At 36.6% G+C, this 19,606-nt stretch overlaps 1 protein-coding gene across 1 annotated transcript in view; it reads left to right on the forward strand.

Annotated features, from left to right (window-relative positions):
• Positions 1-526: 526 nt before the first annotated feature.
• SLC44A5 (solute carrier family 44 member 5) overlaps positions 527-19,606 on the forward strand; it is a gene marked incomplete at both ends in the record, with an annotated part of 126,006 nt that continues 106,926 nt past the window's right edge. Inside the window, 2 exons of the mRNA XM_084242342.1 lie at positions 527-623; positions 1,148-1,196. Of these exons, the coding sequence (XP_084098468.1) occupies positions 527-623; positions 1,148-1,196 (146 nt within the window). The remainder of the gene's footprint in view (positions 624-1,147; positions 1,197-19,606) is intronic.

Consider the following 19,606-nt stretch of genomic DNA (forward strand, 5'->3'; position numbering starts at 1 on the left):
TAAACTTGAACCAAGTCCACTTTTCTTTACCTCTAATCCACTTTCAGTCAATAAAATTTAACTTCTTTGTTCTCAACCCTGGCCCTCAAAAATCTATATAACTTTACTCCCTTAATCAGGGAGATAAATTTGTTTATCACCTACCTCCTTGCCAATCAATTACAATAAAACTTTTTTCTCTTCTCAAAATCCCTGATGTCATAATTTGTTATATACATATTGGGTAGAGAACCCATTGCTTGGTAACAGTTAGAGATGAAAGTTGCAATCATGATGCAATGATTAATGTCCAGCATGTCTTCCTGGATGGTATAAAGTCCTCCAGTAGAGCTAAAGAAAAAAATAAATAGCACTTATATAGTAAAGAATTATATATACCATACAGCCAACATGACAGAGACCAGCAGTGACTAGAATTCCCACTTGTAGAAGGATAGTCTAATCCACTGAGGGAAATGGACTGGACTAAATAGGCATCTCTATGGAACTTTGCATCTACCTCCTGAGTACTCAGCAATACTTGGTGATGGCAGATGGTAGGATAATTTTGCAGCTCAGTAGTGTTTCAAATTTTGCTGCCCTGGGTGGAGTTTATATTGGTGTTCCTCAGAACAGTGAGGAGAGTATGTGCATAAGTGCAAATAATATGGTCTTTGGCAACTCTTCTCAGTGTTGCTTTTAGCTGGAGAGAGGGAAAGGATTGACATCTGTAACCAAAGCAAGGCTGACATTTCACTCAACCAAAGAATGAATTCAACACTACACTGAGCAGTAGACTACCAAGATGTACATTTTTTTTTAAGATTCATTTATTTATGCATACAAGAGCTGGAGTACAGGTGAGAGATGCAAGGGGTGAGAGGATCCACCAGAGGCAGAGTGGGGAACAGAACAGGCAAATTGACCAAAATACACCGATGAGGGGAGCAGCGTGCGAGATAGGAGAGGTCTGCCTCGCCACGTGGGTTTCTCCTTGGCCGGCTGGGGCTCGAACTTGTGCTGCAGAGGCTGCAGATTGCTTCATAGCGTGGTGCTTAACCTCTTGTGCCACCAGGAAGACCAAGATGTACATTTTTAATTATGAATAATTTGTTTATTTGCCTTTACATTGACTTATATGCTTAAAAAAGTCTTTTTTTAAATGCAGGTGAGCAAAAGGAATTTGATCCAGATTTCAATGGGCCTGTTGACAAGAGGTAAGCAATTTTTTTCCCAGGAACATATATTTTGGCAAATTCAGAAAACTTATTTTATGGTCAATGGAGAATTGTACCCACAATGAGAGGAAAATGACTTATTTTTAGCCTAAATGTCACCTTCTACAGGGAAAATACAGAGAATAAAACTTTCCATGAGCCATGAATATCCTCTCTTACTCATCAAATGAAATGACTTAAGTTATTAGACTGAAGTGTTTGTATTTCTCAAAAAGAAATGCAGAAAAAAAATGCTTTACAAGATTTAACCACTCTGGAGAAGCAAATACATCTGAGTAGTTTTATGCACCTGTTTACTCTGTGATCCACCATTGCAAATGCAGAGTTGCTATGCCAACTTCTTCCACACCAGGTATTTGTGCTACTCAGCTTCCCAAAACAGAGCTTAGAGATAGCCGTTCACCAATGTATCATGTATGCTGCTCTAGGGAAAATGTGCTTATCTCAACTGGTGCTTCTCTCCCAACTTTGTACGACATTTCGAATTATTCAGTAACTCATAGGCCTTTTTTATTGTCATTTGTTACCCTCTATTCCTGGTCTTGTTGGTAATCAAAAAGGAATTATGTAGAATAGAATGACTGAAAATGAAGAGAAGATTTTGCTCTGGGTAGCTCTTTTCTGCTTAGCTTTGGCTTTGATTTCTGACAGTTGTATGTCATAATAAACTGTGATGTGAAATAATGATCAGTATGCTTATTTGTACTTGCCAAACATCAATATACTGTTATGTCCTGATAATACCTTAGCTTTAAATAAATATATGCTCAGTTTATTCTAATTTTGGAAAAATCAGTCATTTGTTACCATGCTATCTTTAAAATAAATCTATAATCTTTTTCATTCTCTCCGTTGTGACCCCATAAATGCATTTTGTGGTTAGTTATACAAACAACATCATTCAATGTAGAGATTAGTTTTACTGTACTTGCATTCATTTCATATTACTAATTTGAATTCAATTCAGAATTGAATCTAATTTAGGCCTCAAGGGACCTCGAGGGATCCTGGTTCAGTATAATCCTGATTCAACAGTAATAGTAATAATGATAACAACAACAGCAACATTAGCTACCACATTTGCACAGGTGAAATACAGGCAGCAGGTGTATTTTTTCTAGTCCTAGAAAAGGAGAGAGGGCCTGGCTGGTTCTAGTTGTGGGGAAGGAGGTAAAACCTCTCTGAGGTTATTTAGAATTTAATAATGGAACCAGGTAGTCCAGGTAAAGACTCAACAGTTATGATAATCACAGTGAGGAAAGTCATTTATTTTTACCTGAGCACCACAAAGACCTTCAAAGGTGAAATGGTCATTATGTAAACATAGCTCCCCCACTCTTCAGTCCAAGAGCAAATAAGTTTTTTTTATTTTTTTTTTACATTTTTAATTTTTAAAAATTTTTTACATCATTGTTCATTTTTAAACAATATTTACTTCCCTCCACCCCCTCAGGTTTAGTCCCCATAGAATTTCCTTCACCAATGCACCCATGCACCATCTCCTCAGTCCCCTGTGCTCCTCCCTCCCTCCTTCTGATCCCTCTCCCTCTTCCTCAAAGCAAAAACAGACAATTATAAATCAGAGACATACTGCAAAGGAAAGTATTTTAAAACTTCAATGATTAACTACAGGAAGGTACACTTGGCCCATTTGTATCTTTTAGGCTTCAGGGTCCTGAAATTTCCTTCGTAAAAAAATAATTGGGTGTTTAATGAGCAAGGAAGAAACCCCAAGTTCTTCACATTATCTCTAGCTGCAGAGTCAAAAAACCTTTCATAAAACCTTTAGCATACATTTCATCACTTTCTTTCTGAGAGATCCAAAGTCTCATCAGATATTCAGGCAGATTCTTACAGCACTCCTCTCAGTTCACAGGATGTCATTTACTGCTAGTCAACACCCAATTAGAGTTGTTTCTAGAAACGATGAAATAATAGTAATGTCATAGATTAATTCAGTTTCTCTTTTGTTCCCATCTACTAAAAATTGGGCATTTTCCCCCATAATGTTGACTTTTAATAGTTTTAAGTTGATTTTAATAGTTTTAAGGTCATTTCCCAACCACTTTTGGAAAAGGATTTATTCAGTACCCATGCTTTGTTCCCTTACTCAAAAGAGTTTTTTAAAGGTTGGTTAATGTTTCATTGAGGGTGTGAGTTAATAAAAGTTTAAGGGTTATCAACACTGTTCTCAGCAGCACATCAATGAGCAAAAATGAAGGAACATAATAAACTAAGCTGCTACATGAGAAATTCCTCCTATACTTTAGAACTAAGAAAATTTTTCATTTAATGGAGAAATAGTATACTTTCTTCTGTTAGATAATGAAACTGTATCATCCACTATATTTCTCCTTTTGTAGTGACTTACAGAAACCCCACTGATAAATTTAATTTCAATGCCAGCAACTACATTAGACTTTGAGTCAAGAATTTCTTTCCAGGACCTTGAATTTCTATTTCTATTATAATAACTCTATTGCATCCAGGTGTTTTAACTCATTTCATTTAAGGTCTTTATGGAAAGAGGCAGATATATGTAGACAGGTAAATAGAAATGAAAGCCTGCATGTTCCATAATTGCCTGTTTTTCCCTTCTTTATACTCACAATAGATGAAGGACATATGACTCATACTAATAAAATTGGTAGACTTCACAGTGCTGAAAATAACTTATTATAGAGGATGGAAAATCTGTCTGAAATGTAATAAGATGCATTTATTTTTACCTGAAGCATTGGTGAAGGGGGTGGAGGTGGTAAGTTCACTGTCATGAGGGGTTCAAGGAGAGGAATGAAGAGGCATTTATTAGGAATGTTATAAAAGAGATTCATTCATATAAAAGAATTGGACTAAAAGGCATTTGAATCCTTTCTGATCTTGAAATTCAATGACTCTGATTCAACTCTTGATGCCAAAGCACAGGAGGAAGATTCAGCTTCTGGCTTAAGTGATGTACACATAAAGCACATGATGCTCTTGTGAATTTTCAAGTGCCATTATCAAGTAGACATCTGAAATTACTGTGGTAGCACAATGCTGTCTCCTGAATTTATGCAGTCCTCACATTTGCTTCTTATTGACATAATTGGTATGTGTCTTATTGACATAATTGCCAACTGGACTGTGGATATCTAAAGGCAGGATCTATTATGGAAAAACATCAGGAAAACTTATAGGAAAAAAAGTACACTAAGTTCAAGAAAAAAATGTAGATACTGTGTTGTGAAAATGTCTGAAAGGTTACAAATAATTTTAGCTTATAATTGAAATAAAAAGCCTATATCCGCAACACTCCCTTTGAAAACTTCTACATGGTCTCAAAATGTGGAAGGAAATGAAAGGAAGTAACAATAATTGTCCTGGATGGCTAATTCTTCAAAACGTAACTGTGACTTGTAGAGGAGTTCTCAACCTGGCATTTATTTGCCTCATTCTGAATGGAGTAAATAGCCTAATGTTGTTAATTATTTATCAGTGTAACTTTTCCATTAAGATGTAGACTAACACACATCTTTTTTTTTTAATTTAACAACTCAATGTATTCTTTGTGATATGTGAGTGCTATGGACTTAATTGTGCCTCCCCAAAATTCTTTTTTTTCAACATTTAAAAAAAATTTTTAAACAATATTTACTTCCCCCTCCCCCCTCAGATTGAGTCCCCATATAATTTCCTTCCCCAAGGCACCCGTAACACACATCTTTTAAAATTCATAGCCTGTGTGTGGAGATTTCTTGACCTACTAAACATAGAGCTCCCATATGATCCAGCCATTCCACTCCTAGGTATTTACCCAAAGGACACAGAAACATCAATTCCAAAGAGCACCTGCACCCTTATGCTTATAGCAGCACTATTTATAATAGCTAAGCTTTGGAAACAACCCAAATACCCAAAAATAGATGACTGGATCAAGAAGATGTGGTACATATACACCATGGAATATTACTCAGCATTCAAAAAGATAAACACATGCAATTTGCAGCAACATGCATGGAGCTGGAAGGGATCATGCTCAGCGAAATAAGCCAGAAAGAAAAAGAAAAATACCGGATGGTCTCACTCATAGCAGGAATCTAGAAAACTTAAATAAGGGACCAGGAAAAAGAATAACTATAAGAAAGAAAATATCAAAATCAACAAACAACTATGAACCAGAGACACTCTATGGGGGTTGGGTGGCAGGGAAAGGAGGGCTTGGGGTCAAAATAAGGGGGTTGTAATTGTATGGGGAATATAAAAATAAAATTTAAATAAATAAATAAATTAATTAATTAAAATTCATAGCCTGTTTCCTTTATTCCCCAACATGTGAGGTGCTTCTTTTTTCTATGCTTTTACTTTTTAAAAAGTAAAAATTACACTTACAAATTATTGATAGTATTGATGGAAACAACCACCCTAAAAATAAACTTAGCAAGCACCTTTCAAATTAGAGAATTTAAAGAAAAATCCTCATTAACAGTATGGTGGGAATTGTATGGGGACTATAACCAAGATGAAAGTGCATACATTGTGCAAAAATGAAAAATGATGTAAAAATATATAAATTAAAAAATTAAATAAAACAGTATGCTTCTTGTGTGTCTGGCACTGTGCTAGGCATTAGGAGTGTAAAGATGAACTAAGTAAGGTTCTTGCCCAGTGCGGTTTGCATCTCAAGTGGAAAGGCAGATAATAAAGGGATTGATGTGGAAGTACAGTAACAGAGTTCTTGACAAAGGATCTGGAAATAAGAAGAGTTATGTTAAGAAATAAGAGTGCTGCTAGAAGGGAAACGTGAGTCTGGAAAAAACTCAGAGCAGAGGTTACCCTTGAGCTACTTAGTGAAGACATTTCAAGAAAATCCAACAACATGATTCAAAGTACAGAAACTTGAGATTGAGTGTCTTGGAAACAGTTTTCTGTGATCAAAACATCTAATGTTTGCTTGCAAGAGTGATGGAGGCATGAGGAGCAACCCAGACAGGTAAGAATGGAATCACCAAGGGTTTCTATAATATATCAATCTCTTTGCTTTTTTATTCTATTGAAGGATATATGGAAAGATTTTAAGAAACGGACAGAATCAGAATTGTATTTTCTAAATGCACTTAGAGAACATTACTCTGTACAAGATTTTATAGCAAGTGGTAGGGACACCAGCACTTAAGCATGATCCCAAGCTTCAAAATCTGTTCTTGTCTTGTTGTCTGTGTTTGTGTGGGAGAAGAAAGGGAGAAGAATATTGTAGACAAATCAAAGGCTGTGATGTAGTAAGGTAAGCACTACATGGAGGTGCAGGTTGCAGTGGAAACCCTAAGGAAATTATGTGATAAGGAGGTGATCCCTTGATACAGTAATACTTGGAGGGCATTGAAGGACTTCTAAGAGTGTTTCATGTTGGAAAAGGCAAAAAGTAATGAGAGAGAGCCACATATGTGAAGAAGTTGCCTGCGTACCCCGTATTAGAGTATTTCAAATACTTAACAGTAACAGGAGGGGCGTGTAAGTTTGGGAGATAAAATTACTGAGGTAGTAAGAGCCCAAATAGTAAAGAGCATTTTTTCCTAAAGTGAGGGGTTTGAATTTTATTTATCCTAAAGAGCAGGAAATGAATAGTGAGTCTGTGGTGCTAAGTGAGATTTTCTATTTGCTACTTCTCCCTTATTTTCTGACATTTTCTCCATCATCCTCCTCAATGGATTTTTTAAATTATTTGTTTGTTTGTTTGTTTGTTTGTTTATTTATTTATTTATTTATTTATTTATTTATTTATTTATTTACACAAGAACTGGGGTACAGGCCAGAGGCGCGGGAGGGTGAGAGGATTCACCAGAGACAGAGCGGGAACAGAACACGCAGGCTGACTGAAATACACTGCTGAGGGGAAATACACTGCTGAGGGGAGCAGCTGGTGAGACAGGAGAGGTCTGCTGCCCCATGTGGGACCCTCGCTGGCCAGCTGGGATCAAACCGGCACTGCAGAAGCTGCAGACAGCTTCACAGAGCTGCGCTTAGCTGCCTGCACCACCAGGGGAGGCATCTCCTCAATGGATTTTTGAGAAGATAGATCATCAATGAATTCCATCTTGCCAAATGTAATGCATGACATCTTTTGTCTTAACCTTGCAGTAGCATCTGACAAAGATGATCATTCTCTCCTTTTTGAAATGCACTTTTCTCTTAGCTGTTGACATCATGCTCATCTGAAGCTTCTTCCACCTTATTTGTCTCTCCTTTTCAGTCTCCTTTCCTAGCTCCTCAACCTTTTCTTGGCTTCCAAATGTTAGAGTGCCGTAGGACCTGGACATTGCCCTTTCACACTTTTCTTTCTCTAGTCTACTTTTAGATTAGCCCAGTGACTTTAACAATTTACATGTCCATGACTTCCAAGCTTATAACACTGCCAATGAGTCCTTCGTTAACCTTCAAAGGTCTATATTCAATCACCGCTTGGCATATCTCTTTGCTTTCATAATACTTAGTCAAACTTAATTTGGTCTGACAGAACTCATGATTCCTACCCCAAAGCTCAAAAATGTTCTTCCCCTTCCCTCAGTCTTTTCCATTTCAGAAAATTATACCAATATCCACTCTGTTTTACTCACTGTCCCGCATTCATTCCTTTAGTAAGTCCTATTGTCTTTAGCTCTAAAATATATTCCCAAGCCAACTATTTCTCCTTACCTGTTCTCATGCTCACCCATGGCACTGTACCTGTCTTTACCTTTACATTTGACTCTTAAGTGGTCTCCTTTTTTCATTCCTCATTTTCTTGAATCTTTCCTCCACATAAAATCCTAAGTGAGCTTCAAAATCAATAATTAAGCAACTCTACAATTTCAATAGCCTCCCCAAGCTCTTGGATTAAAACTCAACTCCATGGGGCCTACATGAATACTTTCTGTGTAATTCTCTGACCTCATCTCCTACCATTCTCTCTCTATTATTCCTTTATTGTAGCCATTGTAGCCTGTCTTATTTCCATTTTTGGAGATTTTAAATTTTCACCTACTTTAAGAACTTTGTATTTGTTATTTCTCTACCTGAAATTATTTGGCCCCAGACTTTTTTTTATATGGTTTGTCCTCCCGTATTATCTAGGTAACTGCCACTGTTCAAGTGCTGCTACTTAAAACCCAGCTTCCCACTAACTCTATACTATGTCATTTCATTTGTGTTTACTTTATACTATTTATCACTTTTGAAAACTGCTTTATCCAATTTTTTCATACATAATTAATGTCTTGTTTAGAGCATCATGTCAATGAGAAGAAAGAACCTCGTCTGTTTTGCTTATCAGTGTGTCCCTTGGGCTTAGAAAAGATGCTGGCACATAATGTGTATTTGTTGGATGACTAAATGAAATACCTTCCTAGTTTCAAGACTGAGAATAGACTGATAAGGATAGAAGCTAGTTGGAATGAAGGCAGGATACCATTTAGAAGAGTATTTCAGTAATCCAGCTAAGAAATTATTAAAACCGGAAGTGGTCTTAGGCAGTGGTCTTAAGAGAGAAGAAATTTAAGAGGTAATGATAAAGCAAAAATTTTTAAGACTTTCAGACTGCTTGTGTGTTGAGAGTAGAGGAGAGAACCTAGAATAACTGTTTTTAATAACGAAATGGATTGTGGATACATTCATCAAATTCACACATAAAGAGGAACAAGAATGGGTATGAAGGCAGAGAAAAAAATGAGTTTAAGTTTTTGAAATGTCAATTTTGGAATGCCTGTGGCATATTCAGTAAGGAATATTTAGTAAAAATTCAGAAACATACTTCTGAAGTTTTTTGTAAATACCATATATGTTTTTTACCTGAAAAGTAAGTATAGGATGAATTTTACTAAAGTGTTAGAAAAATATGTACGTTTTCTCTTTTGGCAAATACTCCCTACTCACCTGAGAGTGAGCTGCAGGTTCCCTGGTGTTCCCTGAGTACACTACACACTTATGATACTGCTTTGTAATTAGTTGTTTGATTGACTAATTTCTCAATTAAACCGTGAGCTCTGCTAAGTAGAACTGCATGGAGTAGACATGTAGCTAATAGCTTTATTCATGTCAACCTTCCCATTCAAATTTTACCAGTGAGTTCATGCTGCCTAAAAATTAATGTGCTATTCAAACCCTACATGAATTTATCTTAACATTTCTGCCTAAACTCATCTCTCTCTGGGTCGTTAAACTTTTGAATGAGCTCTCTGTTAAGCCAAATCAGTCATGTACATTTTTGCAAGGTCTGAAAATTGATTTTGTCAGTGCTCTAGAATTACTCCAACTCAGGTATGATGACTGACACTAACAAGGTTCGCAAGAGACTGATGTATAAAACCAGAATGCCAATGCCATAATTTACATTGAGAAATTTAATTGTGGAGAAAGCCTGATATGCATGACCAGCATGTTGCTCCCTTTAGGCAAACTGCACAAGAAATCTAATTATTCAAAGGTTACTTGATGAGTTTAAAGTCAGAACAAGGAAATTAAATGAGTAGAATGTCTGATGATATCAGCCTTTGCTAGCTTTGGTGTCCATCAATAGAGCAGGATCCTCACATCAGTTTGACTTGGTGCCCTAACTTGGAGAATGCTTGGATGGGTAGAGATGTTTCATCATCTGTACTGCCCCTTACATTTGTTATAAATTCAATAAGTTTCAAACTGAGGTTCATTGGACTGGGAGATTTGCAGTCTCATTGAGGTGACTATATATCTCTTCTTAAATCATATGTTGATTTCATAGCCTCATCCCTACCCTTACTCAGAAAGCAGTTTTATTTGTTCTTGAAGTTTGGAGGAGGTACATCATGGCCATATAAAGTCATAGTCTTCCTTGCTCCTTGACCCTACTCAAGGTCCTTCTCCTCTGACTCCAGCCTTTGAGTGCCTTCCCTCCACTGAAATCTTACAGTGTTTGCTGTGGATGTTATAGAACAGATGCTACTTCAGAATGCTCTTTAGCTTTTGGTACTTATGTATTGTGTTTGTAATTTTCTTGGATGACAAAGATCTTCAATATAAGTGTGAGCTATTAATGAGAAGGTTGGCTTTTTTTCTCATAATTCCACTGGTCAGAGCATCTATTCCTTAGATGGCATTACTTGTCATGAATGGGTTACTTCTTCCACAGCTGTGCTTACAATGTCAAGATTCTCTTAATTTGCATCCTCTTTCAGGTGAGTTTTTTATTTATAAAGGTGACTAAAATTTATCTCCATATCCTGAGAAGATAGTATGTGACTTTTATCAGAGGGGACCAATTGTAGTAATTTGGACTTTATTTTTCTAGAACTTGGATCACAAATCAAGCAAATGGTTATAACATTTTCACTTTTCTAACATAAAAAATGAGATAAACAGAATAAGCTGAACTTTTTGCAGCAGAATCTGTAAGTCTTTGACCTACCTTGACATGGCACTCTCAGATTCACACTGTGAACAGTGTCATGCACCCTGGGACACCTTATAAAAATTAATTGAATGGAAAAATAGTATGAGGTATGTTCTGTTAACTTGAATAACAAAATAGCTAAGAGAATGTTGGCTATCCCTATTTTTGTTAGCTAAGCCCTGGGTGGAGGCATTTGACTTCTCATATCATACCAATGCCATCTGAAAATGCCATAGGATTTGGATAGTATATCAGCAGATCTCCTTAATCCACTCATCTGTCATCAGGTTCTTAGGTTGTTTCCATAACTTGGTGGTTGTACATATGCTGCCATGAACATATATATGCATATATTCCTTTGAATTAGTATTTTTTTTTAAATAATAAATTTTATTTTTATATTCCCCATACAGTTGCAACCCCCCTTTCTGATCCTCTTGTATTCTTGGTAGATATCATGGAGTAGCATGAATCATATCACAGATCTATTTATTAATATTTTAAGAAGCCTCCATATGGTCTCCATAGGGTTGGACCAGCCTACCATTCCTCCAACAAAGTACAAAGGTTACTTTTTTCTTTACAGTCTCACCAACATTGGTTGTTTATGGTCTTTTTGATGTGGGTCATTCTCATGGGTGTGAGGGATCTCAGAGTGTTTTTTATTTGCGTTTTGATGATGAGCATTTTTTCATGTGCCTATTGGCAATTTGATGTATTCTTTGAGAAAGTGTCTATTTAGCTCTTCTGCCCATTTTTTTTTTTGATTAGGCTATTTGTTTTCCTTTTGTTGAGTTGTATGAGTTCTTTGTAGATCTTGAATATTAGCCCATCATTAGATGTGTGATGTGCAATTTTTCAGTAGGGTAGTTTTTATTTTAATGATGCTTTCACTGTGTAAAGGTTTTAGTTTGCTGTAATCTCATTTGTTTAATTTTTACTTGTTTTCCTTGCCGTTGGAGTTGAGTTCCCAAAGACATCGTTGAACTAATGTCACATTTTGCTTATGTTTTCTTGTATATATTTTATGGTTTTAGTTATTTTGGGTTGTTTTTGTGTATGCTGTGAGACAGTGTCTTGTTTCATACTTTTGAATGATTATCCAATTTTTAAGAAATGCAGAATATTTAGCCTTCACTGTTCATAAGGACTATATTTTTTCCTTTTTGTTATTCATTGTATTTGACTTGAAACAGCTATTTCCCAAATGATAACTTAAAAAAAAAAAAAACTATTGAATAGGAAAAGAATAGTGTGTAAAAAAAAACAGATTAGTCACCTGGAAATGTTTATATAGCACACCTTTTATAAACTTTCATGAGAGAGAAATAGATGATCCTCTCCATTTTCTGTTACAAATTGCTATGGAAAAGTTGTTGTGGCCAAAATAAATCTTCAGCCTCCAGTCCAGAGAAATTACCCACAGATATATTTGCATATATACTTCTTAAATATGCTCCATGATGTATACACACATATGTGTAATGCTCACAAAGATGTTTCATGTCATTACTTCAAAAATCTTAATGTTTGGTTTAGCCAAGCAAAGAATGCTTTAATAGCATCATGGATTTTGTTGCCATGATATAAGCTTACAGTGCTATATTTTCATTTATCCATGCTATGCTCATTTATATCATCCTCTTTCACTTGCAATATTTAATAGAACTTTCATGTAAATGAAAACTGTAGGAAGAATTATTTTTTATTTGTTCATATTATGGAGTATATGGATCTAGTTTAACCATCCTTACCCAGAGCATGAGCATTATTCTTCACTTTCCTTTGAAGATCATTTAAAACTCATCTTTAAATGGCCTCATTATGTCTTTGAGAAATACAGTTCTCATATAACAACTAATCAGGAAATTCAAAGTATTTGAAGTATGTTACAAAAAACAGATGTTTGCTATTTAAAGTACTGCAGATGATTGTTATTTCTTTTTCTAGTCAAAAGATGTTCATATCCACCAAATAAATGTGTTGTCTTTAAGCATGCATCCTTCTGTGTCACAGTGGCGGGAAGTCTCAATTCTAGAGTTAGAAATGAAACTGTTCTGCTATTGTTCTGTTTAAGTATTTTGTACAGTAGGGGATCTTCGGTTAGGAAAACATCAGTAAATTTCACTCTTTTTAGCCTAACATGAAAAACAGACAATGGAAAGAGAAGTTGTTGGCAGATTTCTTTGAAATAATAGCATGCTGTATTAATTCAACAGCCATTTTATACCCCAAAATAAGTATAGTTGATTATTGTAGGAAGACTAATCTTACAGATAGGTGTAGATGTTAACATGTTAAGCAACTGAGTTATGAAGCCAAATCTAAGGAAGCTGGAAGTATTATTCAAACACGTTTAATTAGCCATTGAATTCAACTATGGAATTCAGAATATTTAGTATCCCTTAATAATTTTGTTGAAAGAGAATCTTAGTAATTATCCACTGACTTTGAAAAAACATTAAGCTTTTTTGGTCCTATAGTTTGTTTTTTGGTGGGAAGTGGAGGCAGAAAGGCTTAATGAAAATTACCTGATGACTTGGTGGCAAAGCTGGGGTTTAAATCCAAGTCCTCAGGTTGTAAGTTGACAGTTGTTTCTTCCATATTTTTCTGAAATACTTTTTTAATAAATTGCCACTGTTAATTTTATGGCAACATTTTGTGTATTTTTTTCTTTTTCCTGAGTGGGGAAGCAAACAGAGTAAGAGAAAACCATGCCTATGTAATGGATAGAAGGAGGAAAGAGTTAAAAACTGACTGGCAAGGGGAAGAACTTTTAAAAAATAAAAATATCTGTGGGAAATGTTCTTGTGTTTCTGGCATATGGCTTAAGTATGTGTACTCCTTTTCTGTCTCCCCATGAACTCTTCAACAAACATCTATTCATTAACTCCATTGTAGAGTTAAATTCATTTTGATGGACATAATTAAAATGCTCCAGCCTCTGGGGGGATGGGGTCAAGTACCCAGAATACCACTTGATAGACTTTCATATACATTTATTTGTGGGATTATTTGACTAATCTTTGCTTTAAACTATGAACTATATGTGAGTGAGCCATGGGTCTACTTTACTCACCATTTTATCTATAATACCAGATCTTTAATCTGTAATACCATATACATCATCTGACATATAGTACATACACAGTGAATTTCTTAACATCTGTTAGGACTCAAATATAAGATGATGGTTTCTCTGTAAAAGCTACAAATCAGACATTTGACCCTGGTAGTTTCATCTAAGGACAACTCTACTAAGTATTTATTTCTAACCCATATGCAGATTAGGAGCTGAGACTTGGTGATAGAAAGTCACTATTTGGCCTCCCTGGTGGCACAGCTGTTGAGTGCTGGGCTGCGAAGCTGCCCGCAGCCTCTGCAGCACCAGTTCAATCCCCAGCCACCGGGCGAGGGTCCCACATGGCGTGCAGACCTCTCCTGCCACCTGCTACTCCCCTCAGTGGTGTCCTTCGTCACTCTGCCTGTTCTCTCTGCTCTGGCTCTGGTGAATTCTCTCACCCTCCTGCGCCTCTGACTGTACCCAGGGCTTATATAAATAAATAAATAAATCTTAAAAAAAAAAAGAAAATTTACTTAAAAAAAAAGAAAGTCACTATTCAAGGGCGCACAGCTCATTTGCAGCAAAGTTGGTATTGCTGAAAAAATGGCAGTTCTGTGAGGCTTCAAATATAGCTCTACCATAAGATGCAGCAATTCTACTCCTAGGTACATGCCCAAGGAATGCAAAAACAGCAATTTAAATGTATATATGCACTCCTCTGTTCATTGCAACACTATTTACAATAGCCAAGTTACAGAAATAACCAAAGTACAAATGAGCGGCTTAAGAAGATGTGAAATATATACACAATAAACAATATGCAACAATAAAAAAATAAAAATGAACTCATGCCATTAGTAACAACATAGATGGAACTGGAGGGGATTATACTAAGTGCAATAAATCAGGAGAAAGGTAAATATTGGATGTGGAATAGAGTGAAACACTTATGTGTGAAACATAAAGAAGCAAATCAAAGAATCAGACAAAACCAACCCAAATAATAAACCCTAGAAATTTGATGTTGAACTGAGGCTACTGAAGGGAGTTACTGGTACCAAATTAACATATAATTTATATAATGTTTATTTTATAAATATATGTGTAAGTAAACATAGAAGTCAATTACCATTTTTATCATTATTTATCATTATTATATTTTCATTGATTCCCTTTTTCTTTTTTTTTGTATTTTCTTACAGGGATGATAGTAACTTGTAATATATTTGGGACTGTAGAATGAAACATAAAGTATTGTTTCTCTCCAGCTTTTTCCCCTTCTGATAGTCCAATTATCAATACAATATTTGTAGAAAGATGTTATTTACTGGTTCTCAAAATGATGACTGGGAAAAAAGTAAACTTGTTGAGAAAGGAGCATGTATTCACTAGAGACAAAGTGCCAACAGAAAAAGGCAAGTGAGGGCCTCCCCGGTGGCGCAGCGGTTGAGCGCTGGGTTGCGAAGCTGCCCGCGGCCTCTGCGGCGCCGGTTCGATCCCCGGCTGCTCCCCGGCCACCAGAGGAGGGTCCCACATGGCGCGCAGACCTCTCCTGCCGCCCGCTGCTCCCCTCAGCAGTGTACTTCGGTCCTTCTGCCTGCTCTGCTCCCCGCTCTGGCTCTGGTGAATTCTCTCACCCTCCCGCGCTTCTGACTGTACCCAGTGCATGTATAAACAAAAAAAAAAAAAAAACAAAACAAACCAGCAAACAAATAAATAAAGCATGCCTCTATAAAAAAAAAAAAAAAAAAAGAAAAAGGCAAGTGACCATTCTCTGTTAAAATTGAGATTCCTGTAATGACAGATTTTCACAGAAATTTCTGCTTTCTCTGCTGTCATAAAGATATAGATAAGCATCTTATTATTATCACATAATGCTGAATTTTGACTTGTATCTTCTCTGATATATTTATAATAAATACTTATTTTTTGCCTTACTATACCAGTCCAACAATGGTAAATAATCATACTGGTTTAGAATCCCAGCCTAATTTTCTGAAACAAGGTCATGTATCACTAGTTTATTTGTGCTGCCCAAACCATTTTACCAGAAGGCTCTTGAGGGATTTATGAATTAAATCTTTGAGTGCATTTGAAAAGCTTGTCTGGTAATTGGGCAGAAAGAGACCCTTAAGTACAAGGTCACCTAACCAAAATGATTATTTAGGTCACATACCTGCCTAATATTCAGCAGTTAGGATGACACACATACAATTAAATGATCCGTACCATTTAATGAATATCTATTTGGCATTCAAAATTTACTCCCATTAGGGAAAAGTGGCAACTATTAATATTCAGCACTTTGGTCTCTAACGTGAAGATGAACTTACATCCTTAGGCACATAGAATGGATTTGACTTCCCCCAACATCCAAGGAAAAAATTGTACATTATTTTGCTTTTTCTTTGGTTAAGTTTTTTGAAGCATAAAGCTTGGATATTTCCATTTAAATTAATCTTATGTTGTATTCAGTCTCTAAAGACTTATCACATAAATTTGATATTTTCTACAGGGCAAATGAATTACAAAGTCAAGCTTTTAAAATATCTTTCACATCTAGGTTTTACATGAAAAATTCCCTTGTCTTTTATTACATAGTTTTTCCTGAATTTGTTTGATATTAATTTTTTCCTGGTCAGAAGTAGTTTGATAGCATACTCTATTATTTTTTCAAAGACGTGTTTTACTTGTGGCTGCGGGTAGATAGCTCTGACCGTTTAAATGTAAACCCTCTTCCACCTGAGATTAGAAGCCATACCTTCTTGATTTTCCAGCATATTTGAATTATGAATAAGGACTTTTTTTTTGTTTGTAAGCAATTTTCATTTCTTTAGATTTAGAAGGGTGTAAAACCTTTGAAAAGAATCAGAGTAAAAGTAGTGCAGAAGGGCCTCCTCGGTGGTGCAGCGGTTGAGCGCTGGGCTGCAAAGCTTCCCGCAGCCTCTGCAGCGCCGGTTCAATCCCCAGCTGCTCCCTGGCCACTGGAGGAGGGTCCCACATGGCCCGCAGATCTCTCTTGCCGCCCGCTGCTCGCCTCAGCAGTGTATTTCGTCAGTCTGCCTGTTCTGCTCTCTGCTCTGGCTCTGGTGAATTCTCTCACCCTCCTGTGCTTCTGACTGTACCCAGTGCTTGTATAAATAAATAAATAAATCTTTAAAAAAAAAAAAAAGTAGTGCAGAAGAGAGGATTTCAGAAAGAGAGGATAATGTTTTCCAACTCAGGTATAAAATGCAAGCAAGCATTTCATCAATTTACTAGGAAGATAAAATGAAAAACCTTCAAAATGTTATCTATATTTAAGTAAGTTACCTCATCATCTGTTTCCTTTATTTAAGTCTATGTTCTTTCCTTTTTTGGGATACATTATTATTTTGCCTGTTATATTTTGGAAACCTACTGAGGTTCTTGTGATACATAATCACTTTACCTTAGATGACCCACACTAATCTGAGCAAGCCAGGATATGAGTAATTAAGACAGTTCAAACTAACCCATTATTAGAGAGAAACACCTATTTTTCTTGCCTCACCAGAAGGACCTTATCCAGGGAGTCATGAATACACTAGTAGTATTACATCTTTTGGGTCCTACAGAAGAAAATTCTGGAGAATTAAGGAGAGCTCCTGGCCAAAAGACCCTTTTTCTTTTTTTTTTTTTTTAAAGATTTATTTTATTTGCACAAGAATCAGGGTACAGGCCAGATGTGCAGGAGGGTGAGAGGATTCACCAGAGACAAAGCAGGGAACAGAACAGGCAGAACGACAAAATACACTGCTGAGGGGAGCAGTGGGCGAGACAGAAGAGGTCTGTTCGCCATGTGGGTTGCTCCGAGGCCGGCGGGGATCGAACGGGCGCTGCAGAGGCTGCTGACAGCTTCACAACGCTGTGCTCAACCGTCTTCACCACCAGGGAGGCCCCGAAGACCCTTTTTCTTCATTGCTTTTAGAAGAATTGATAGTGACTTAAATAAACCAACATTTAAAATATGTGAATAAAGCTAAGAATTTTCATTACTTTTTTTTAGAATTTTATTTTACTTTTTTTTAAAAAAGATTTATTTATTTATTTATACAAGCACTGGGTACAGTCAGAAGCGCGGGAGGGTGAGAGAATTCACCAGAGCCAGAGCGGGGAGCAGAGCAGGCAGAAGGACCGAAGTACACTGCTGAGGGGAGCTGCGGGCGGCAGGAGAGGTCTGCGCGCCATGCGGGACCCTCCTCTGGTGGCCGGGGAGCAGCCGGGGATCGAACCGGCCAGCTTCGCAACCCAGCGCTCAACCTCTGCGCCACCAGGGAGGCCCTTTCTTTACTTTTTAATATCACCTCCAAGGAGGAGTAGCTTGAGAGGTATTATTAGATCCATGCTGCAAATAAAATCAAACTTAAAAAGTTTTATTACATATTCCAAGAAACCTATCACCTGGGATTAGGTTTATAAATTTTTCCATTATCTGAGTTAAAATGGAATCTAAGGACAGATGCTATTTCTTGTCTGCTACTCATATATTCAGAGACAATGTATTTGCCCAGAGATTGAGGCTAGGGAGAGGAAAGAAAAATTATATTTCTCTTTTGTACAAATATTAATGTATCCCAAAGCACACACATCTCTACAGAATCATATGGAGCTAAATAAAAATCAACATAATGCACTGTTTACCAGCCTAGCATCTAAATGTCAGCTTGGCTAGATTTTTGTCGGGGCCTTCTTATTTGATAGTCTTGATGTACATTGTAAACTAAGCACACATCTCTGAAGATTTGCAGATTTGCAGATCTAGAAAGGTCTTGAAAATATGGGATGGGGAGATGTGTGGTGAGGAGTGAGATCTGAACTGGGTATTTGGAATGAATACTGACTCTGAAGAATAGGAAGCAGGCTTTTGCCCTTCACTTTATACTGGTGCTCATCTCTCCCTATAAGATAGCTGCCAAGTGTGCTAAGTCGACCAGGCAACAGGGGAGCCACAAAGACTGATCCTGGAGAAAAGTGCTGGACTATAAATGAAGCTTAGAGCAGAATAGTCAAGATTTAGCCAAGGATGATGCTTCTGCACTAAAAGTCAGAGGACAGTGTGAGTTAACCCAGGATTTGTACCTGGCATTCTTTTGTCTCTTCCATGGTTTTACTTGAATTCTGAGATTCAAGGACATGAAATCTCATTCACTATATTAAATCTATATTTGCAAGTCATAGGATTCTTATTTTAATATGACTTTTTTATCTATGCTTTAAAAAAAACAAGCTAAATCCTGTTTAAAATTAAATATGTACTCTTAAAAGTCAAGTACTTAACATATTTAGCTTTAATATGACAAATTTAAATAATCTCTGTATGTTTAAAAAGAGGTTTTAATGTATAAAAAAGGAATGACTCACCCAACTGGAATAGGGCTCTTCTGGTATCATACTCCAAGCAATGCTGCTTACCTGATGTTATGGACTAAGTATTTGTGTCCCCCTCCAAAAAAAACATGCCTAAGTTGGAAAATCTACTCCCCTAATGGTATTTGGAAGTGAACCCTTTGTAGGTAATTAGGTTAAGTGGAAGTCATGCAAGTGAAGTCCTCATGATGGAATTAGTACCCCTATAAAAGGAGACCAGAGAGGTAGCTTTCTTTCTGTCATGTAAGACACAGCAAGGAGGCAGCTGTCTCCAAATCAGAGAGCTCGGAGCCCACCTGTGCTGACACCATGACCTCACACTTCCCAGCCTCCAGTACTGTGAGGTATTGTGTCTGTTGTTTAAGCTGCCTTGTAAATAGTATTTTATTAAATAGTATTTTATTAAATATTTTATTAAATAGTATTTTATTAAAGCACCCTGACCTGACTAAGGGTGTGCACTCTGCCCACCAGGAGTGTTTTTAAATGATTCATGCAAGTTCCTTATTTAAGAAACTAATATGTTTAACTGTGTATTAAAGGACTTTATAACAATCT

Source organism: Talpa europaea (genome assembly GCF_964194135.1).
Source record: "Talpa europaea genome assembly, chromosome: 9".
NCBI classification, from domain to species: domain Eukaryota; kingdom Metazoa; phylum Chordata; class Mammalia; order Eulipotyphla; family Talpidae; genus Talpa; species Talpa europaea.